Consider the following 23,810-nt stretch of genomic DNA (forward strand, 5'->3'; position numbering starts at 1 on the left):
GGGACTAAGGTGAGGCTGACTGGCCCGTAGTTCCCAGGATCTTCCTTCTTCCCTTTTTTAAAGATGGGCACTATATGTGCCTTTTTCCAATTGTCCGGGACCTCCTCTGATCACCACGAGTTTTCAAAGATAATGCCCAATGGCTCTGCAATCACATCAGCCAACTCCCTCAGCACCCTCAGATGCATTGCATCTGACCCCATGGACTTGTGCATGTCCAGCTTTTCTAAATAGTACTTATCCTGTTCTTTCAGCACTGAGGGCTGCTCACCTCCTCCCCATACTGTGCTGCCCAGTGCAGCAGTCTGGGAGCTGACCTTGTCTGTGAAGACCAAGGCAAAAAAAAAAAAGCATTGAGTACTTCAGCTTTTTCCTCATCATCTGTCACTACCTTGCCTCCCCCATTCATTATGGGTCCCACACTTTCCCTGATTATCTTCTTGTTGCTCACATACCTGTAGAAATCCTTTGTTACCTTTCACATCCCTTGCTAGCTGCAACACCAGTTGTGCTTTGGCCTTCCTGATTACATCCCTGCATGCTCTAGCAATATTTTTATACTCCTCCTTAGTCATCTGTCCAAGTTTCCACTTCTCATAAGCTTCCTTTTTGTGTCTAAGTGCACCAAATGTTTATCTGTTAAGCTATGCTGATCACCTGCCTTATTTGCTATTCTTTCTGCACATCAGGATGGTTTGTTCCTGTGCCATCAATACGGCTTCTTTAAAATACAGCCAGCTCTCCTGAACTTCTTTCCCCCTCATATTAGCCTCCCAGGGGATCCTCCTAATCAGCTCCCTGAGAGAGTCAAAGTCTGCTTTTGTGAAGTCCAGGGTCTGTAGTCTGGTGCTCTCCTTCCTTCATTTTGTAACGATCCTGAACTCAACCATCTCATGATCACTGCTGCCCAGGTTGCCACCCACTTCTACTTCCCCTACCAATTCTTCCCTGTTTGTGAGCAGCAGGTGAAGAGGAGCATGGCCCCAGCACTTGCACCAGGAAGTTGTCCCTAACACTCTCCAAAAACTTCCTGCATTGTCTGTGCACTTCTGTATTGCTCTCCCAGCAGATGTCAGGGTGATTGAAGTCCCCCATGAGAACCAGGGCCTGTGATCTGGAAACTTCCATTAGTTGTCCAAAGAAATCTCTCGATCTCATCCTCCTGGTCTGGTGGTCTATAGCACATGCCCACCATGACATCACCCTTGTTGCTCTCGCCTCTAAACTTAACCCAAAGACTCTCAATAGGCTTTTCTCCAGTTTCATACTGGAGCTCTGAGCAACCATACTGCTCTCTTACGTAGAGTGCAACTCCTCCATCTTTTATCCCCCTCCTGTCCTTCCTGAACAGTTTATACCCATCCATGATAGTGCTCCAGTTATCTGAGTTACCCCACCAAGCCTCTGTTATTCCAATCACATCATAGTTACTTGACTCTGCCAGGACTTCCAATTCTTCCTGCTTGTTTCCCAGGCTTCTTGCGTTCATGTACAGGCACCTAAGATAACTAGCCAACTGCCTTACTTTCTCAGTATGAACCCCGTATGATGGGTACTATTTATTATGAAGGGATCATAAGACAGCTCTTCTATGAATACAGGCAAATGTATATAAAAGTTGTTATGGAAGTAGAATATTTGAAAGTTCCAAAATTTGAATAATGCCTAATACTTTATGGGTTTTGTTACGTTCATTAGTTCTCCCGTTATTGTTTTAATGCTTGGTGGAGTATACCAAAAACATGTAAGGCTTATGCTATAAAACACAGCAGGGTGTGTATTATAATCTAATGATGACACACATCAGTAGCTGTTTTTTTTCATTCAGGCCATTAACTCTGGAGTTATTTACCCATAGTCCACACTGAAAAGTTTCAATGAGAACACATCACAAAGTTTATTAATTCCTAAAAATAAACATGCAATACGAGGAGAGAGAAGTAATATCGTATTAATTTGGTGTAAGTTTACACTTGAACAAAATTGTCCTAAATATTTCAAAAGTTTTACAAAGAATAATTATTACTAAATTACTGAGGAAAAATTAATGAAGTAACAAAATTAATCATTTAAAAAGTTGATCTGAGGACTGGTATGAAATATTTATCTTGAAAAAAGAATCTACACAGTAGGCTTTGTGGACTGAGGCTGATGCTGAATTGCAGTTCATGTTCTTTCAGGGCTTTCTCATCACAGTTATTTTACGTTATTGAGGTAATTAAAAACATGCTGCATACGGTACCAAACGCTGTTAAAAATGCTTTAAATTTGTCTAAATGAACGGGACTGATGATGGATATTTCGGTCCATTTTCATTTTGAAATGTGCACAATTTGCACACTATTTCTGTGCCTTTGCACACAATTACAATTATTCATTGCATACATATAATTAGTTAGGTGTCTGGTCATTTTCACATGCAGTTGCCTGAATTGCAAGAACAGTCACAATAACTTCTTATGCATAATATACGTGCATATAATTGTAAAAGTTTGAATGGTTAGCTTTGTGAAGAGATGGCTTAGGTAAAATCTTTTTTTGTCCATCATAATTATTTGTGTTGTGGTAGTGCCAGAGGCCTCAATCAGGATTAGGGTCCCATTGTGCTCAGGTGAGAGGGTCCCTGCCCCAGAAATTTAAAATCTAGGGAAAATTATCAGTGTTTCTGTCCATCTAAGAATCAGAGACCTTCCATTTGCCAGTAAGTGGGATGTGGGTGGTCATGCCTACTTGTTGGAGCAGCAGTCATGCCTCGTGGTTAGAGCAGGAGTAAACAGTGAGGAATAAAGAGCTCAGAGTCAGAGCCAAGTTAACTGGAGTGAGGCGAGGCAAGAGCAGGGCTGGGTCCAAGGCAAGAGCAGGTCTGGAACGAGGCAGGAGCAAGGCTGGGAACAAGCAGGCACAGGAGCTATTGCAGCCATGGGCGATTGCTTTGAGCAGCATGCAAATTGTTGCTACTGCTGGGCTTAAGAGCCGGTCTGCTGACTCTTCCAACCAATCAGATGGTGTAGCCAATCAGGCAGCCTGCTCCAGGCTGTCTGCACTTGTTATGTTGCCTGGAGACTGCCTCTGCTGCAGGCCCTGATTCCTGGCACCATGTAAAAAGAAACATAACTGATGCATTAAAGAAACTTTTTTCAGGGGAAAAAATGTTATTGGTAAAAGGTCATTTAAGTGACCCAGCTAAGCAAGTTTAAATCCTTCCATCTGTGTGGAACAAGCAGCTGCCAACAATCTTTTGACTTAGACTGTAAAATCCCTTGGGGCAGGGATCTGTCTTTTTGTCCGTGCTTGTATAGTGCCTAGCACAATGGGGTAGTGGTCTATGACTTGTGCTCCTAGGAACTATTGTAATTCAAATAATGATAAATAATACATGTTCGGCTCTCACTGATGTTGGAACGATGATCAGAGAAGTCAGCTTGAAAAAAAGGATATACTTTTCCCTGTTATGATTGACATTTCTAAGATCTTTAAACCTGAATCCAATCAAAAATGTATTTTATTCTCACTTTACAACCTCCTTTCAAGCAGTACTACAAAAGTAGAAGAATGGAACATATGGTGAGGTCTGGTTCAGGTGGTTGGATCTGACGGTGGATCATTACTTACATTTTCATGGGAATCATGTCGCCAACAGCCAAGATTTTAAAATTCCATTCTGTGATATATTCTATCTACCCTTTGTGTACAACCTTAACTCTACCTCCTTGTGTAACTCTACAACCTGATCTTTAATAACATGGTCATGTACCACAAGGCAAATGCATCCCTTTCCCAACTGTGAAGCACCTAGGGTACATCTGAGAGGAGTTTCTCATTGCACAACTTACAAAGTGTGCTTTAAATCACTCTCAACCCTATTGCCACTTATAAAGTGGTTAGGAGCCTTTTCCTCTGCTGCAGGTGTCCCTGCCAATTCACAGGAATATCCATCACTTCATTTTTTATCTATACAGTTAGCTACTCACACGTGTGCATCGAATCCTTCCTTAACTGCACATTTTATTAAGTTAGTCAAAAAGTCTATTGTGATCAGTATACAATTTTCAGGGCTCAGTTAAATGAAGATCAATTTCTCTATCATACAAAGTAAAGGAATTTCTCCTCAGTGAGGACACTCACATCCTATCGTGATGGGTGTATAGAACCTGAATAGAAGAGAATTCCATGAAAATTTTGAAAAGTGATGGCAAGAGTTTTTTTATATAATGCAACACTTATATTTTCCATATTTTTCTCACACTCAGAAATGACTGAGCTGAGTTTGTTCAAACTTGCACAAAAAAAAAATCATTTTTAGAGCAAGGGAAAACTTGGAAAATTTTAGCCTGAAACGTGAGCATTTGAGAGACAGAAAACAAGGAGTTAGAATAGAAACCATTGTGTGACCATTACTATAGCAGTTGCTGATGTGACTGCTATAATTATGCTGTACTTGGTGTGATTTCTTTTGTTCTCCTTACCGTGTATGAGAAAATCGTGTTTTTAGATGAATGCCTTCATCAGAAGCTACATTCATCTTGATAAATGTGCCCTGCTTAAATTATGAATGTTTGATTCTCATGCTGTGCTAAATTCAAAGTATAATAAAAAAACATAAAATTCAATAACACTTAATAAATTCTGTAAATATTTAGACTTGAATATATTCAATCGGATATTTGTTTTAACTACTATATGGATTTTGCCTTCTACAGTTGGTCGCAGATGAAATGGGACATGTTCTTTAAGACCTAGAAGAATTGTACTCAGCATTTAACTGCTGAAGAGCCAATTTATGGTTGAATAGTAAAAGAACCACAAAAAACCTCAATACCTGGAATACAAAAATGTCTGTAATATAGTAACAGCTAATATATTCTTTGAAAGACCTAAACCAATCTGAATCATGTTTTTAGGGCTGAATGAGACAGCTGCCACTAGAATGCTGTCTGTCACCAGTTTTGAGAAGCCTGCTTCTGTCAATGTCATTACCACCATGTCTGTATTCCTTTAGGTTTTGAGCCTTTAATTCAATATCGACATTTTTCCAAGAATACTTGCTACATTTTCATTAGGACATTAATCTTTCAGGTGCACAGCATAGCTCCTGATGGAAGTATTCAGCTGAAATGTTATTTTCCCTGATATACAATATGTAGAAGAAAACAAATTACAACATATATTGTAGAGGCTGTGACTTCCATAGTTAACATTTCATACACTCTTACTCCATGTTTTCAGTTGCTCATAACTCTCACCTTTCAATGCTTGGTCTCTCTCCGAAAGTTACTTTTCAAGCTTGAACAAACTTGTTTGTCTTGTTTTTGAATATGTGGGGAGTGAAAAAAATATATAAGCTTGCTGTGTTATCAATACATTTTTAACTGCTCCGTAGCTGAAAAGTCTTGTGGATAAAATTTATAATTTGTTTGAGAAATAGCCCTCATTGAGGAGAAATGCCTATGCTCTTTCCAGAAAAAAAAATTGTTTTCATTTGACTAGCTTATGACCCTTTGCAAGTTAAAAAAAAAAAGATCACAAACAATAGATTTTTTTTAACTAAAAGAAGCAACTCAGTAGCCAGAGGTTTACTATCTCTGGTCTAGTCACTTTTTTCTGGATTCTCTTGTTCCTTCATAATTTTGTCTGGAATTTAGATGTCAAGGTGTTAGGAATCTTATATATTGATATAATTGGAGAGAAGAAAGGAAAACAATCCCCCTCTCGATCATGCACAGAGTAGAGTGTAGGTGTATTTTCACCGTGCATTCTGCTCTTACTTTCATGAACAGCACTGCAAACAACATGAAGAGCCAGTGTAAAAAATCCAGCAGAGTTTCAGATCTACAAAATAACAGATAAATTTGAATATGGGTACATTGTGAGTGATGTATAATTGTAACATATTATAAAACTCCTAACACAGTCATGTAGTTGTCATCAACAAAAAGTTATGGGGCCAAATTTTGCTCTCAGTCACACAGTAACTTATTTCAGAGTAACAGCCGTGTTAGTCTGTATTCGCAAAAAGAAAAGGGGTACTTGTGGCACCTTAGAGACTAACCAATTTATTAGAGCATAAGCTTTCGTGAGCTACAGCTCACTTCATCAGATGCATATCGTGGAAACTGCAGCAGACTTTATATATACAGAGAGAATATGAACCAATACCTCCTCCCACCCCACTGTCCTGCTGGTAATAGCTTATCTAAAGTGATCATCAGGTGGGCCATTTCCAGCACAAATCCAGGTTTTCTCACCCTGGGAAATAGCCCAACTTGATTGTCATGCACATTGTGTAAAGAGTTGTCACTTTGGATAGGCTATCACCAGCAGGAGAGTGAATTTGTGTGGGGGGGTGGAGGGTGAGAAAACCTGGATTTGTGCTGGAAATGGCCCACCTGATGATCACTTTAGATAAGCTATTACCAGCAGGACAGTGGGGTGGGAGGAGGTATTGGTTCATATTCTCTCTGTATATATAAAGTCTGCTGCAGTTTCCACGATATGCATCTGATGAAGTGAGCTGTAGCTCACGAAAGCTCATGCTCAAATAAATTGGTTAGTCTCTAAGGTGCCACAAGTACCCCTTTTCTTTTTACAGTAACTTATGATTTCCATGGTATCATACCAGAGTAACTTTGGATTTACAGGTTTCAGAGTAACAGCCGTGTTAGTCTGTATTCGCAAAAAGAAAAGGAGTACTTGTGGTACCTTAGAGACTAACCAATTTATTTGAGCATGAGCTTTCGTGAGCTACAGCTCGCTTCATTGGATTTACAGGGATGTAACTTCGTACAGAATTTGGTCTATTGTGAGGTAAGAAAGTGGCTTCTGCCAACACTTAGTATTTCTGTTGCTGACAGGAGTAAGGCACTAAGGAAAAATGCATTTCAGGTTTTAGGAATTCAGTTAAACACTGCTTGTGTGAATTGGGCACCATAATGAGAACGGGAGGCTCCATGTGATAATACAAATAAGCAATTATATTATAAGGTGATAGATAACAATGCTATATGTGCATCTTGCTGAAACTTAACATAGTTTACAGTTGAAAAATTGGCCTGCAGCCATTTTGAGTTCTTCTTGAAAATTGCACAAGATTTTGTAATGCATTCACATAACATGTGGTTCACTGCTAGTAGTTTAGAGATCTGACATTTATATAAGAGTGTAACATACAGTACATATAAATTGCTGTGCCGGCAGCTGGAATACTATTGTAATGAGAGCCTGGAATTTCCATGAAAACTATATTGGGAGTTTTGGGTAAACACTAGAAGCTGGTAATACATAGCTTCTTCTCTAAAGATGTGCCAGATTTGAATTACCTACCTTCACTAGTGAAGAAAAACAAACTATTATTTTAATTAACTCTCTGTGAATCACTTTAATACCTACGCAAGAGAAAAATGCTACACTAGCAGGGTGACAGACTAGGTTATTTCTATGATTTATATTTTACCCAAAATGTCAGGAGCAAACACCAAAGTTAAATCTTTTCATGGGCACTAGGGAAAAAAAAATATTGTAAAAGATGAAGTGTCTTGTTTACTGCAAGCCTTGCCAAACAAAACCCCTCACACATCTTTCCAAATTGAACAGCTGCCATGAGGCACTGTAGTGAGTTATGATGTGGGGCATTCAGCATTATACCTTCCATGGTAGGAATACTAAAAGCCACTAGAACCCATGACAATTTCACAAACTGGTGGGATTATCACAATAGGTGGTTCTCTCTCCCTTCTTCCCTTCTCATGTCTCTTCTTTTCTCTACTTTCCTCCCTTTCCCTCTTCCTCTTCTGCTCTCTATCTTTCCTTCATCTTCCCCTTTTCTCTCTCTCCTGCTATGCTTCCCCGTTCCTCCTCCTTAGAAGGTATCCTCTGTAGACTGCAGCCACTAGAGGGTATTAGGATCACATACACAGACTTGAGTAGTTTCAGAGTAACAGCCGTGTTAGTCTGTATTTGCAAAAAGAAAAGGAGTACTTGTGGCACCTTAGAGACTAACCAATTTATTTGAGCAGACAGTGGGGTGGGAGGAGGTATTGTTTCATGGTCTCTGTGTGTATATAATGTCTTCTGCAGTTTCCACGGTATGCATCCGATGAAGTGAGCTGTAGCTCATGAAAGCTCATGCTCAAATAAATTGGTTAGTCTCTAAGGTGCCACAAGTACTCCTTTTCTTTTAGACTTGAGTAGGTTGACAATGACTTACCATCCAATAGAGGAGTACGACACAAGAACTTCTCTATATAATTGTTAAATATATAGCTTTGTTAATACTAGTTAACTCTTTCTTTCTCCCCACTCAATATCCCCCTCCACAGAACTCCATAATGCCTCCCCAAAGCAAAATAAAAAACAGAACAGGCTATTTCTTCCAAAAAAGGACTAAGTCTTTTTTGCCATTTGATTCTTTTTGTAGTCACAGTGGGTTTGATTGTGCTTTTGTGCAGCACAGCTCTACTACCCCAAGGGGAGGCCTGTTTAGGTAATGTGTCTTAATGAATAGAGAACTGGCTTCTATTCCCAGCTCTGCCACTGGCCTTGAGTGTGGCTTTGGGCAAGTGATTTCACAGCTCCATGTCTCAGTTTCCCAGTTTGTAAAATGGGATTAATGATACTGACCTGTCTTGCAAAGGACTTTGAGATCTACTGATGAAAAATGCTATGTAAGTTATTAATTATATTATATTATATTATATTATTATTAGCTAGTAAACTGCTCCCCTCCTGCCCATTTTTCTAAAGCAGTTTACTTCCTCCATGCAGCTAGTCTGTCTAGCATGTAGGAAGGGTGGTACCAAGGCTTCTTCCATTGCCATCCCATTTTGTTGCATCTCAACACCATCCTTGCAGAGGAGGGTATCAGGTGACTAGCCCATGCCCTGTTCACTGTGATGGAGACACAATCTGAGCAGCCCTTACTTGGTTGAACAGGAGAATAAATAGGTTTTAGTTGCCCTAACATTGTTGCATGGTCAAATAAAGGCTATGACAATATATGGGGTACATCAATGGACACAACTAATTGACCAGTTATTTGCATTTACAATTTATGCAGCAATCTAGTATAGGATTTCTGTTTCTATTCATATATTGTTGTTCATGGATAGGTGTTCAGGTACCCTGCTGACAAGTGTAGTAGAAGAACCTAAAGAGATTAAAATAGTACAGAATGGCCACAGAAATAGTTTTTTTCTTAGCATAGAAATCTCCCACTCCATGGAGGAAAATCAAGCAGAACTGTTTTTGTTTGCTTGTTTCTTTTTGTCTTACCTCCCTAAGAGGATCATTGAGCTCATTGAGAATATTGTCCTCATCAAAGATCTTGCCTTGGTAACGGTGTTCGTAGTAATCGTGGATCTTTTGGCGCATGTCAGCGGGTAACTTGTGAAATGACATGTATTGTTCCACTTGTTTGTACTAAAAAAAAAACGAAAATGAAGAAGAAAGTCAATAAAAGATCAGTCCATTACTCGTTTAAAATCTAAAACCATCTAAAATGCCTGTAAAATGAAGCCTAAATAATGCAGTTGCTTAAAGAAAAGGAAATGCAATGTTGAAAAGCTTCTAACGTACAAAGAAACACAGTATACCGATGGAAGACAGGAGACAGCACATTGATTGAAGTTGATTCTGAACACGGACAATTGATATAATGTTATTTATAAAACATATGGGTTAACAAAGAAGGCAAGTCAGAAAAAAGAACAATTGAGTCACATGAAGAGTTGATAAATGTAAAAACAGTCACAAAACAAAGAAATTATCCTTCTAAATGATCAGATTAAACAAATCTGAATTATAACTGCTTTACAAATTAACTTTCTAAACAGCAAACACAGTGTAGCCATTTGGTGATTCATCTATAATAAGGTTTGTTTTCAAAAGGGTATTAAAAGAAAGGTCATTCTAAGGAAGGCCATTGGTTAGTCCTTGACATCAGATATAAAGTAAGCCGCATATATGCTGACATGGTGTCCACTATTGCACCAATTATGGAGATGGATAACTTTCCGTTCATGATTTGTACACAGGAACTACAGTTTGTAAGGAGTGTTGTATGTACTTTATTAAGAGACCATTTTTATATACCATAAATGTGCCCAATAACTTAAATAACTTATAGCGTTAAGGTTATACTGGTGGCAATGCAATCACGAACATCAAAGAAATCACCAGTTAAGATATTAACATCCATACCAACCTCAAAGCCTTGCTATCCAAACATTACAAAACCCAAATGCACTCTCAGAATCCTCATGCCAACACCAAACTCCCTTTACTTTCTAACCTCAATTAACACATAGAACTCCTCACAGTTTCACTAAATTGAATCACCTTAAATTCCAACTCAGTAAGATAGCTTCATTTACCAACAAGAGTAGTCTTATTGAAAAAAATTGATATTGTGTTATTTCTACCTCTTTAATCCTGAGGTTGGAGTTAAAGTTGTGCAATTTGAGGAACTGGATGTGTTTAAATAAGTAAACATCAAAAAGGATCTTCCTGTGGAATGGAGTATGGATTTAGAGAAATGGAGGGTGGGACTTGGAACTGGAAAGTATGCTTGGAATTAGAGCCATGGAACTAAAAGATAAGTAACCTACCTTCCGTAATCAGAGCTCTTAGAGATGTGTCATCCCTATCTGTATTCTACTGTGGGTATGCATGTGCTCTATGTGCCTGAGACCAGAAGACTTGTGCTAGTAATTTCCATTGGTCTGGGCATGTTCTTCCTCTCCTCATGTTCTGAACCAAGTTCCTTCTCTACTGTGCATAAATTCTACAATATGAAGCAGAGGGGAAGGAGGATGGTTACTGGAATGCACACATGGACCACACAACTCAAAGAACTCTGGTTATGGAACTTTGGTAACCTCTCTTTCTTCACGTGCTGGTCCCTATGTATATCCTGTGTGGGTGACTGACAAGAAGCACTCAAGAAGGGTGAGGGGGGAGTCTGAGGGCCCCTGCAGTATTGAAGACTGTAGGACCACTGACCCAAAGGACACATTAGCTGAGGAGATGCGTACCAGTGCGTAGTGTTTGGTGAAGGTCTGAATGGAACTCCACGTGGCTGCTTTACATATGTCAATTAATGGAACTTCCCAAAGTGAAGCTACTGAAGCAGCCTTTGCTCTGGTTTAACGGGTCTTCATTTGGCATGGTGGAGCATCAGATAATTGGTAACAGAGTAAAATACAGCCCCAAATCCACTTGGACAGCATTTAAGGAGACATCATTTGCCCTTTCATGCATTCCACAATGGCAACAAATAGCTTCAGTGACTTCCTGAAGGGATTTTTCTCTGAAGATAGAACACAAATGTCCAAGGGTATGGAGAGTCTGGTCATCATTAGCAATATGAGGTTTACGAAAAAAACACAGATAAGTGTATAGTCTAATTTATGTGGAGGTCCAATTTAGGGCACAGTTTCAAAGAAACCTTATAGAATACGGCATAGGGTCGATTGGCCAGAAGAGCCCAAGTTCGCCTACCAATCAAGCTGAAGTGATGGCCGGTAGGAAGGCAACCTACCCAGATCAATGGGATAGTGAGCATGTCAATAGTGGTTAAAATAGTGGCTTAGTTTGTGTTGAAAGGATCAAATTAAGATCCCATGAAGGATGGAATCTAATCATTGATAAGAAGGTTTTCAGTAAACCTTTCATAAACTACACACTCACTTGAAGGGTGCATCTTCAAGGTCAGCAGATAGTCCAGAATAGTGGGAACATCCATCTCCTCTGGGAACATTTGGTTAGTCGAAACAGAGAATCTTTTCTACTTGGCTAAGTAACACCGCCTGGTGGATTCTTCCTCGTGTTGCTCAGGATGGCTTTAACAGCTGCTGAATCTTTCTGCTCTGGGTTTGACAGTCATCCAAATACCAGGATGTGAAGTGAAAAGGCTCCAAATTTGTTTGCCTGACCTTGCCCTTGTCCTGCATCAGGAGGTATGGGAAAGGTTAGATGCTGATCTGTGGACAGGATGACAGATGGAGAAGAAGGGGAAACCACAATTATTTTGGCCATCTGGGAGCAATGAGGATGATCACTGCTATATCCTGTTAGATTCTCCGGAGAACTTGATGTAAGGGTAGGATGGGAGGGAAAGGCAGACATAAACCTTTCCATCCCTGGAATTAGAAGGGCATCTTCTTTGGAGTTCTGACTTCGTGTTCCTTTGAGCAGCACATGGAGCATTTTTTTCTTGTCTTGTGACACAAAAAGATTCAAAGACAGGGATCCCCATAGCTGGACTATATCTTTTATCACTGAGTTGTGGATCTCTTATTCATGTTCTGTCAAGAAGCATCTGCTGAGACTATCCACCAGAGTGCTGTGTATTCCTGGAAGATGTACTGCTAACATGATAATCTGATGATGACTATAACAATTCCACAGGGGGATGCACCTCCTTATAAGAACAGTCATACTGGGTCAGACCAATGGTCCATCTAGCCCAGTATCCTGTCTTCCAACAATGGCCAATGTCAGGTGCCCCAGAGGGAATGAACAGAACCGGTAATCATCAAGTGATCCATCTCTCTGTTGCTCATTCCCAGCTTCTGACAAACAAAGGCTAGGGACACCATCCCTGCCCATCCTGGCTAATAGCCACTGATGGACCTATCATCCATGAATTTTTCTAGTTCTTTTTTGAACCCTGTTATAGTCTTGGCCTTCACAACTTCCTCTGACAAAGAGTTCCACAGGTTGATTGTATGTTGTGTGAACAAATACTTCCTTTTGTTTGTTTTAAACATGTTATAAAGAGTAGGGAGATAGATCTTTCTTCTCCTTGTTCACTGAGGTAGAATATAGTTGTCATATTGTCTGTCATCATGGAAGTGGATGAACGGAAAAGCACTTACCATTTCCAACTGCTCTCAGCTCCAGAAGAGTTATATGCATCTTGGTCTCATGAGAAGTCCACATTCCCTGAGCTGTTTCTGTGTCCAGATGAGCACCCCAACCTATAAGGGCTTCTGTGACCTATGTTTTTTGAGGAGGTGGCAGAGAAAAAGGAATTCCTATCCACACCTGTTCCCTGTCCTATCACCAAGCTAGAAAGTTTTGTGGAGCATAACTAACTTGTGTATATTGGAAGGGAGCATAACTAACTTGTGTATATTGTGCCTACTTTTGAAGCCAGGCTTGTAGACAATGAAGGTGGAGCCTCACAAACAGTGTCACATAAACAGGAGGATGAGGCATGCCTGAACCAGTGTTTGTGGGTTCCTTCTGAGCTGATGACTAGGAATGATTCTCAACAGAAATCTGTCCATAGAGAGGTAAGTTCTGGTTCTGATTGAGTCTGGAGTTGCTCCAATAAATTCTATGGGCTGTGTTGGAGTTAAAGTGGATTTTTCTATGTTCACATAGATTTGTAGCTAAAAAACTGTGCAGAGATGAGGTTGATGTCACTACTTCCCAATGAGATTTTCTTATCAGAAGCCAATGGTCTAGAGATGGAAAGAATATCAAACTGTGGCATTGTAAGTGTGCTGCCACCTTTATAAATACTCTGTGCACTGTTGCCAGTCCAAAACGAGGCACCCTGTATTAACTGTGATTCTCATCTATCATGAACCTCAGGAACCTCCTGTGGGAGGGGAGGATATTTATATGAAAATAGGCATCCTTCATGTCAACCGCCAGGAATCATTAGTTTCTATTTAGGGATATCATAGTCAATACCAGGGTGACCATCCTGAATCTTACTCTTTGGTTAAAGACATTGGGTGCCAGAGGTCTAAGATGGGTCTCCATCTTTCTTTTTTCTTGGAAATCAGCAAGTATTTGGAATAAAATTCCTTTTCCCAGAGCTGACGTGGTAACAGCTCTATGACCTCTATTGGAGTAGGGAGTGCACTTCTTGCAAGTGTATCTTCTTGTGAGAGTGGGCCCCTGAAAACAGACAGGGAAGAGGGTTTTGAAGAAGTAGGGGAGAGGAACTCTATGGCGTAACTGAAGTGGAAGACATTGAAAATGCATTTGTCTGCATCTGTGGGGGGAAAGAGGCTAGTTGGACACCAAATCAAATTTTGGATATGGAAGGACATTTCAGCTGGGTTGGTTCTCAGCTCTCAAAGGTCCTATCAAAAGTATTTATTGACAGGTTGCAGTCAGAAAGAGGAGGAAGGAGGTGCACTATGTTTGTGGCACTGCATCCTCTGTTGATTTCATGGCAGTTCATATGTTCTATGGTGATAGAAGGGCTGTGATATTGTCTAGGCATAATAGGTTGTCTGATGTACTTCCTCTTGAATACTGGTGTCTATATATCTAGGGAACAGAGGGTTGTCCATGAGTGCAATGACTCACCAGTGTTCTGTCTGAACAAGTTTTCTCCCTCAAAAGGCAAATCCTCCACCGCGAACTTCCCTGGGAAAACCCAGGGAATTAAGCCAGGACTCCCAGTGCATCACAATGGCAGTTTCCATCAATCTAGAGGCCGCATCTACAGTTGTTTGAAAAGAAGACCTGGATATCAGCCTACCTCCTTCAATCTGAGCTTGGAATTGTACTCTGTCTACCTGCAGGAGCTAGTCCCTAAATTTCACAAATTTGAAGTAGTTAAAAAAACCATACTCTGCAAGCAGCACCTGATAATTCGCTATTCAGAATTGGCAGCTGGTAAATGTGAACACCTTTTAACCTTGGAGGTCTAAGCATTTAGCCTTCTGATCAGCAAGGGTAGATCTGACATGTTGTTGTCTACTCCTTTTTTTACTGGCTTGAACAACGAGGGAGTTTGGGACAGGAAGGAGTGACAGGATATAAGAACAGAAACTCTGCTCCCTTGGCTGGAACAAAGTATCTCCTTTCTGCCCTCTTAGGAGTAGGTGTGCATGTGGCTGGGGCATGTCACACCACCTTAGGCAGCTCTAAGATAGACTGGTGGACGTGGAGTGTTATTCTAACAGACCCCAACTTCAAAATGTCCAAGATATCATGAGATGACTCTTGTACTTCCTCCAGGGGAATCTGGAGGGCATCAGCAATCTTTCTGAACAATTGCTGGAACTGCTTGCAATCGTTCAGTGGAGAAAAGGCTGGGGCAACCACCTCATCAGGAGAGGAAGACGATATGCCCGATGGTAATGGAATCAGGTTTTTCCTCCGCCCTGGGTTCTGGGAGGAGTTCAGGCTGGGCCCTCAGAGAAGGATGGTGTGCGTTTTGATGCAACTGTACGCATTCTGGATAATGCATATACAGGTCCCACAATACCCAGTAAGGTCATGGGCTGAGAAGACCCACAGGGCATAGGGTACCACCAGGCCCCGGGGGAGTACCCCATTTTACACGGTTGCGGTGGACCCCAGGAGAGTCTGGATGCTTTATCAGGGCTGACATCTCTCAGTGGAGGTGATAATAGTCCTCCCATAACAGAATCACCTGATGAGGAGAACGTTGGCTCCAACACCCGAAGTGGTTCCATCAGAACCACTGATGAAGAAATACCCCAACTTATAGGGGGGATGCGAGATCAATTTCTCTCATAACATATGATCAATGGTGTCAGGATCTCTCTTGTAAGCACCAGGTCAGATAGGAGGGGAGATTCAAGATCCAGCAGGATGGTGTATTTGTCACCCACAGCCAGCGCTTGAAGAGTCTCCTGCCTGTGAACCTTTGGTGCCAGCATGGAAGTGCATTCCAGTGCTGATGATATATGGAGTGCTTCTATATTCTTAGCGGGTATTAGAGTTTGTACTGGTCCTAGATACATGCTTCTCTTTACTTGATCCCAATGTGGAGGAGCTCTTGACTCACAGATTTTGAAGACTAAGTCCATGATCCTTATGGGCTTTTAGCTTCCTGGAACCAGATGTGAAGAATCACCCGACCTTGAGGGTGTAGGGGAATCAGCCCTTCTCTTTGAAGTGGATCTGGAGGGAGACTTTTCTCTAGGCTTTAGAGAAGGTTTCTTAGCCTTGTCCTGAGCCTAAGATGAGGAGTCTTACAAGCTGGGCAGACTCCCTGTACATCCACAGAATCATAGAATATTAGGATTGGAAGAGACCTCAGGAGGTCATCTAGTTCAATCCCCTGCTCAAAGCAGGACCAACACGAACTAAATCATCCCAGCCAATGCTTTGTCAAGCCAGGCCTTAAAAACCTCTAAGGATGGAGATTCCACCACCTCCCTAGGTAACCCATTCCAGTGCTTTACCTCCCTCCTCATGAAATAGTGTTTCCTAATATCCAACCTAGACCTCCACCACTGAAACTTGAGACCATTGCTTCTTAGTCTGTCATCTGCTACGACTGAGAACAGCCGAGCTCCATCCTCTTTGGAACCCTCTTTCAGGTAATTGAAGGCTGCTATCAAATCCCCCCCTCACTCTTCTCTTCAGCAGACTAAATAACCCCAGTTCCCTCAGCCTCTCCTCGTAAGTCATGTGCCCCAGCCCCCTAATAATTTTCGTTGCCCTCCGCTGGACTCTCTCCAATTTGTCTACATCCCTTCTGTAATGGGGGGATCAAAACTGGACACAATACTCCAGGTGTAGCCTCACCAGTGCCAAATAGAGGGGAATAATCACTTCCCTAGATCTGCTGGCAATGCTCCTCCTAATACAGTCCAATATGCTGTTGGCTTTCTTGGGAACAAGGGCACACTGCTGACTCATATCCAACTTCTCATCCATTGTAATCCCCAGGCAGAGGCATCAGGCCGAGGCATTGAGGAGTGTGCCACAAGTACTACCAGAAGCTTAGCTCCAAATGAGGCCTCAGAGCATGCTCCATAAGGTGTTTTCTAAACCTGAACTCTGGCATTTGTTGGGGTCGGGGCAGGAAGGAGTGACAGATACTGCACTTGGCAGAGATATGGGCTTCTACAAGATAATAGAGGCACCTCTGGTTATCATCACTAACTGGAAGGAATGGGGCCAGGAGACTCTGTTCTTGACGCCTGGAATCCTGGGCATAATTAGTGTCCCATACCGGGAAGGGTAGGTCAAAGTGGATGTCGGGCAAATACTCAGTAACTTGGCTAACTCACTTAATTAATAACTAATTAATTTTTTCTATCTATAATATTTACAGTATTTCTATTTATAGGTTCAATATTGAAGGAACAGTTCGTGGACAGTGGAGGTCTCCATCTTAGACCATAGAGTAGTAAGAAGAAACCAGAGAGGCTATCAGTCAACATCACATCTTATGCCCTTGGTTCAGAGCATAAGGAAAGGAAGACTGCAGGCATGGACCAAAAGACACTACTGGAAAAAAATCTTCGAGTCTCAGATTCCTGGAGCACATGCGTACCCCACAGCGGAATACATTTAGGGGCCAGCACTCAAAGAAGAACTAGGAAGCAGGCCTAAAGATTGGGACAGCAGTGGGACCCAAGAGTCAGAGGGTTCGCACTCCCCTTCCTTTGTATATCTTGCCTCCTGAGGTCTCCAGGCCTTCTGCCCTGTCTGCTTCATTGATTCCATAACTAAAGCCTTGCCAGCTCCTCACCCAAACTGACAACCCCCAATCCCTCGTGGGTTAATGAGAGATGAGCTGTTTTGAAAATGCAATCTGAATTACATGTGTTATGCACTTAGTGAAAATGAGGGCTAGATTTTCAACACTCACTAAGGCCTCCTCTAAAACTTTCCCTATGAAAATCATAAAGTCATCATTAAAACTGTATTATGTTAATTATCTTTCTAGTTTAAAAAATGCAGCCCTGCTCCCTGAAATAAATTAAAATAATAAATTATAAACCCTAATGACCCACACATTTTTCAGATGCCACATAATAAGTTTACGTAAAATAAATAATATGTTGACAGGGAAAGAAAACAGAATTATGATTAAAAGGGGGCAGAGAAAGAAAAATCCACACAGGAAAAACAGAAAGGGGCAAAATGTAGTTATATTTTATAGCACAATTTCCCATTTTGAAGTCAAAGCCTTATACAAAGAGAATAGTTTATACAGATCTTTAGAAGAAAACCCACACTGAAATCATTTGTAAAACCCTTCAATGGAATGAAGCAGTTTAGGTCCCTGAAACACTGATGAGCCAAATCCAGCAGTGCTCTAACATAACTTGAAATCTGCATGCTAGAATAACAGTAAGAACCTATAACACCACTACACCATGCAGGAGATCATTACGATGGGTATATGCAATGCAGCAGGAAGGAAGGTAATTTGAGAATCATGGGGAGCTTCCATGTTAAGAACTGTGCGTCTTGGAACAGCATAAATCTACAGGGTTTGCAAATCCACATTTTGGAGAGCAGGGGGTAGGCCCACTCTTCATCTCCATAGCTAACTGTAGCTGGATGAAGCCCAAATATGGGAACGTCCTGATCACTGTTATGAGCATAACCCTTTTACTCCAACTTTGATTGTGAGGGCTTGTGATCACAACATCACAATCACAGGTTCAGGCCAGAAACCCCAAAGCAAGGCAGCTCTGTGCATACATTACATTAAAAATGTGAAAGCAAGATACTACAGAAAACAAGGTCTAATACCTTATGTTTACATAAGACTTTTCATCCAAAACGATACCGAAGCTATCACCTTGCACGACAATTCAACAAATCGGGGGCAGAATGCAGCAACAGTGACAACCACCTCAGCTGGCTTTAAGATTGCATAAGACCATAGAGCTTCATATTTTAGAGGCCCAATAACCTACAAGTCTAATTTAAGTTTCTCTCTCTTTCCATTTGGGGTAGGGGAAAGCTTGGAAAATATAAACTGACGAGGATTGAAAGTTCAATACATTGATATTTTGTGGGGGTTATTTATGTTCACCCTATAATTGACCAGTGCTGACTTTTGATACCGGTTGAGCTCACAGCCTTGGGTCCTTCAGTGTCTTGGAAGAACTGCGACTAATTCATAACTTTAGGTAGGTAACTTTGTCTGGAAGACAGCGTCTGAAAATCTGACTCTTAAAAGAAGTTTAAAAAATTGCAGTTCTCCTTTAAGTATATATTGGAGGTCTGGATTTACATGCTCCTCTGGGATTGTACAATGTAACTTTAAAATAGGAGGATTGTGCTTTCATTTCTTGTGTTTAATATTAAAATAGAAAGAAAAAATACATAAAGATCACACTCCTTTGGGACTATTTATATGTGTGTTCTCTTGACCCGCATCAAGAACATTGCCAGTGATGAATTATACATATGATAACAAGAATAACTGATAAGCCTCTTATCCATTATATAATGAGTGTTGATCATGTCAATACCTCCAGAACCAGCATCAGTGGGTATTTGTGTATTAAAATGTATATAAAATCTATCTGGAGTACTAGACATGTATAGCATAAATAAGAAATAAGAAATAATCCAGTGGGGAAAAAAACTACTATGCAACTGCACCATGTAAATAATGGCATTGCATCCTCAGGGATCACTTTAAAATTCAATAATTCGTCCTTGTAATTATGTTTTTTAGAAACCAAAAGGATGTAATACAACCTATAGGGACTAAATGGATTTAAAACAAATTTGGTTAGAAAAAAAAAACCCATGGGAAATGGGGAGCATTCTCAAGGCCTTTATATGTCAAGTATCAGCTGCAAGTAGCTTCATGTTCCATAAAAAAGCAGCTTATACTGTAATTGTAGACAACTGTCTTAACCATAGAGGTGCAGTAATTGGGTTCATCTCAGGATTTAAGTAAGCTCATCATAGTTTGGTGAAGCTCAATTGAAAGAGGACTGCTCGGATCCACAGAACTACTTAGATAAGTGCATATACATTTTTAATAAAACAGGACAAATAAGCCTTTTCTCCTTTTGCCTAATCTTCCCAGTATTATAACCTAGCCTGAGATGACTGTGCTGAACTGCATCTCAACTTGCAATCTTGTCTGATATTTCTATAACAATCTTGTCTTGTCTTGAACAGGCTATGACGAAAATGTTAAATAAAAAATCCATGCTAAAATATTTTTAGATTATTCCATTTTTTACCATTCCAAGTAGCACATGACATACCTCAGTAATGTGTTTTTATAAGCACACTATATTCAGACTGTAATATTTATTTTTAACAACTCTCTGGTGTTAATATTAGACCTTGTGAAAGGTCTTTGGTTTGATACTCAAGAGACTGAAGTCCTTTCTTTGCCCACAGAACAAATATAACATAGAGTCAATACAACTCTCTTCCTTGTGGTAAAACGTCACAAGTCTCAGTTTTTTTGCTGGAGAACCATGCAGTTCAGTCTCTATGCTCATTAAGTGCTTGACAGTAGAGTTGGTCAAAAATCAGAATTTACATCCCACAGAAAATTTCACTATTACAGCATTTATAGCATCCTGAATTGGGACAAAACTGTTGAAATATTAAATTTTTCATACAGTGGGAAATTCAGAAAAAAATGATTTAGAAATGGCTAAACATTTCATTTAAGCTCACTTAGACTTTGAAGCGTTTCTGCCTGAGCTGCTGCAGTACCCCATAGGAGTAGTTGTTTTGGTGCTCCACGGCCCCATTCTTCTTTCTGGGAGACTCCAGGACTACAACTTCAAAGATGCACCACAGCAGTTCAGCTGGAGGGCAGACTGTGACGCACCCTGGGAGTACATCTTTCCAGGGAGCCCAGTACAGAGAGAATGGGGGCATGGGCATTCGAACTTCAGCTCCCATGAAGCATTGTGGCAGCTTAAGGATGCAGTTTAATATTGAACTGAACCAAAACAAAACATTTCGACTCAGTTCAACAAACCAAAATAAAATATTTTGTTTTATTTTTCTGAAAATAAATTTACAAATATTGGGAAAAATCAAACTTTTCACATGGAAAATTTCAATTTTGCAGAAACTGGATTTTCTTACAAAAAACCATTTGGAAATTTCCTGTCCATCTATAGTATGTAGACTGCCAGTTAATACCAACCATGATATAGATACTTGGGGAACTGCCTTCGAAGTGCCAACAGATGATAAGCAATTTTCATTACTGATTTGGACCCTAGTTGAACTGGCAACTCAGAGAGGAAAGGCTCTAGTCTATGTCCTGTTATCAGTAGCCTGAGTAATAAAACTATATACTACTAAAGCTCCCAGCTCTACTAAATAAGTTAATTACTATCTTCGGAACAACATCTCTTTCTAACAGTTGGAATGTTTTGATACCATAAATGATGGAATGTTTTGGTGAAGAACACTGTAATTAGCACAGTGTTTTCAAATGCATAATTGCTCTTGGTAAGTAAATAACAATGGAAGCAGGAGTAGTTTGTTTTTAGGATAAATAAACTTCAGAAATATCAACCCTTAGTTAAAAACAAAACTGATATCAAAATCACATTCTCAGTTATAGCTCAGTGAAACATTTGCAATCTCCATTAAGTTTGTTTTGTATTTAATTAAAGCTTGACTGGATTGCTTTTAGGAATTATATGATGGAGACATTTTAAAACTCCAAATACAATTCTTAGAAATGTCCAGAAGAGGACATAACATTAATTTTTAAATGTAATACTTTTCATCACTGTCTTTCATTTATTGACCTTTTGTTTCTGCAAGAGCAGCAACTATAATTGTTAGAGCACCGGCTGAATATAAAGGGGAAATGTTTTCATCAATAGGAACAATGAAAAAAACAATTTTTATTTTGTTTAAAGCTGACATAACCAATTTCATTAATTAAAATATACTATTTATGAATAAGAGAAGATTTGTAAATGTCAATAGGAAGGCTACAAAATGGGAATGCATGATTAGCATTTTTATTGAGACTACCTTGAATGGAAGCATTTTACAACAACCATACTGTTGAAACACTTTGTAAAAATTGATTTAATTAAAGTCCATATATTCCATTATTCATAACCACACAAACGGAATGTTCAGACTAGAGTTGATAAAATCATAAGTTGATAAATCATAATGAGTAATTTCTTTGGCAAATTTCCCTCTTTTTTGTGGGGGAGGAATTATCTGCAAACAAACTATGATTTATATTAATGTTTGCTGTTTTCACTTGTTCAACATAGGTTTGTGAATATAAATTTCAGCCAATAGACTGATTACAGAACATTAAATGGAACTATTAATGTTAGTATTCAGTAATCATGAATCAATAGCTGAGCTGTGTGATCAGCTGGGTAAGGTCACTTGACCTGAGTTTTTAGAATGTGTTGAGGGACAACTTTTGTTTCAGAATGTGGAGGAAATAGCCAGGAGGGCAATCATTTTAGATAGATTCTAGTAGGGAGGAATTGGTGATGAATCTGAAGATAGAAGGCAGCGTGGGTGAAGATGATCATGAAATGATAGATTTCATGATTCTAATGAAATGAAGAAGTGAGAGTAGCAGAATAAGGTCAATGGACTTCAAAAGGGCAGCCTTTAACAAACTCAGTGAACTGATAAGTATAGTCCCATGGAAAGAAAATGTAAAGGAAAATGGAGTTTGGCGGGTCTCAGAGACAATATTAAAGGTACAACAACAAACTGCCCCAACGTATAAGAAAAATAGGAGTAACAGCAAGAGGTCAACATGACTCAATCAAAAGCTCTGTAATGATCTGAAAATCAAAAAGGAGCCCTACAAAACTAGATACATGGACAAATTGCTAAGGATAAGTACAAAACAATAGTATCAGGATGTAAAGATAAAAATCAGAAAGGCTAAAGCAAAAAATGAATTACAGCTAGCAATAGACATAAAAAGCAACAAGAAGAGGTTCTATAAATACATTACGAGTAAGAGAAAGATGAAGAAAAGTGGAGGTCCACTATTTAGAGGAGGAGGAGAAGAGTTAATAATGGATGACACCAAGAAGGAGGAGGTGTTTAATGCCTATTTTGCTTCAGTCTTCACTAAAAAGGTAAACTGTGGACACTAAACATAATTAATATTAAGAACAAGGGGCAAGGAACACAAACCAGCATAGGGAAAGAAAAGTGTAAAGTATATTCTTATAAGTTAGATGTATTCAAGTAGGCAGGTCCTGACAAAATTCACCTTGGTCTACTTAAGGAACTAGCTGAAGTAATATTGGAACCATTAGCAATTATCTTCAATAATTCATTATGGACAGGTGGGGTCCCAGAGAACTGGAGATGGTAAACATAATAACTGTCTTTAGAAAGGGTAACATACAGGCCCTGATGAAATATAGACCAGTCAGCGTAACTGCAATTCCTGGACAGATACTGGAACAAATTATTAAACAATCAATTTGTAAGCACCTAGAGGATAATAGGGTGATAAGGAATAACCAACATGAATTTGTCAAGAACAAATCATGTCAAAACAACCTAATTTCCTTCTTTGACAGGTTACTGGTCTAGTGGATGTGTGTGTGGAGCTACAAACATGAACTTGATTTTTGTAAGGCTTTTGAAACAGTCCCACATGACATTCTTATAAACAAACTAAAAAATGTGGTCTAAATCAGTGGTTCTCAAACTAGGGGTGCGGCTTGTTCAGGTAAAGCCCCTGGCGGGCCAGGCTGGTTTGTTTACCTGCCGTGTCCACAGGTTCAGCCGATTGCGGCTCCCACTGGATGCTCCACACCAATGGGTGATGTGGGAAGGGCAGCCAGCACATCCCTCAGCCCGCTCCACTTCCTGCAGCCCCCATTGGCCTGGAGCAGCAAACAGTGGCCAGTGGGAGCCGCAATTGGCCGAACCTGCAGATGCGGCAGGTAAACAAACTGGCCCGGCCCGCCAGGGGCTTTCCCTGAACAAGGAGTGCCTCTAGTTTGAGAACCACTGGTCTAAATTAAATTACTTTAATGTGGTGCACGACTGGTTGAAAAAGCTTAGTTAAATAGTGGTTATCAATGATTCATTGTCAAAAAGGGAGGACATATTTAGAG

The 23,810-nt window shown here is 40.1% G+C and overlaps 1 protein-coding gene across 3 annotated transcripts in view; it reads right to left on the reverse strand.

Annotated features, from left to right (window-relative positions):
• The window catches only part of HCN1 (hyperpolarization activated cyclic nucleotide gated potassium channel 1), a 316,103-nt gene that overhangs the window by 49,868 nt on the left and 242,425 nt on the right, over positions 1 to 23,810 (reverse strand). For all 3 annotated transcript variants that reach the window (XM_073343906.2, XM_073343905.2, XM_073343907.2), the window contains one exon: positions 9,268 to 9,414. In XM_073343906.2, the coding sequence (XP_073200007.1) occupies positions 9,268 to 9,414 (147 nt within the window). The remainder of the gene's footprint in view (positions 1 to 9,267; positions 9,415 to 23,810) is intronic.

Source organism: Lepidochelys kempii, chromosome 5, assembly GCF_965140285.1.
Source record: "Lepidochelys kempii isolate rLepKem1 chromosome 5, rLepKem1.hap1, whole genome shotgun sequence".
Classification (NCBI taxonomy): domain Eukaryota; kingdom Metazoa; phylum Chordata; order Testudines; family Cheloniidae; genus Lepidochelys; species Lepidochelys kempii.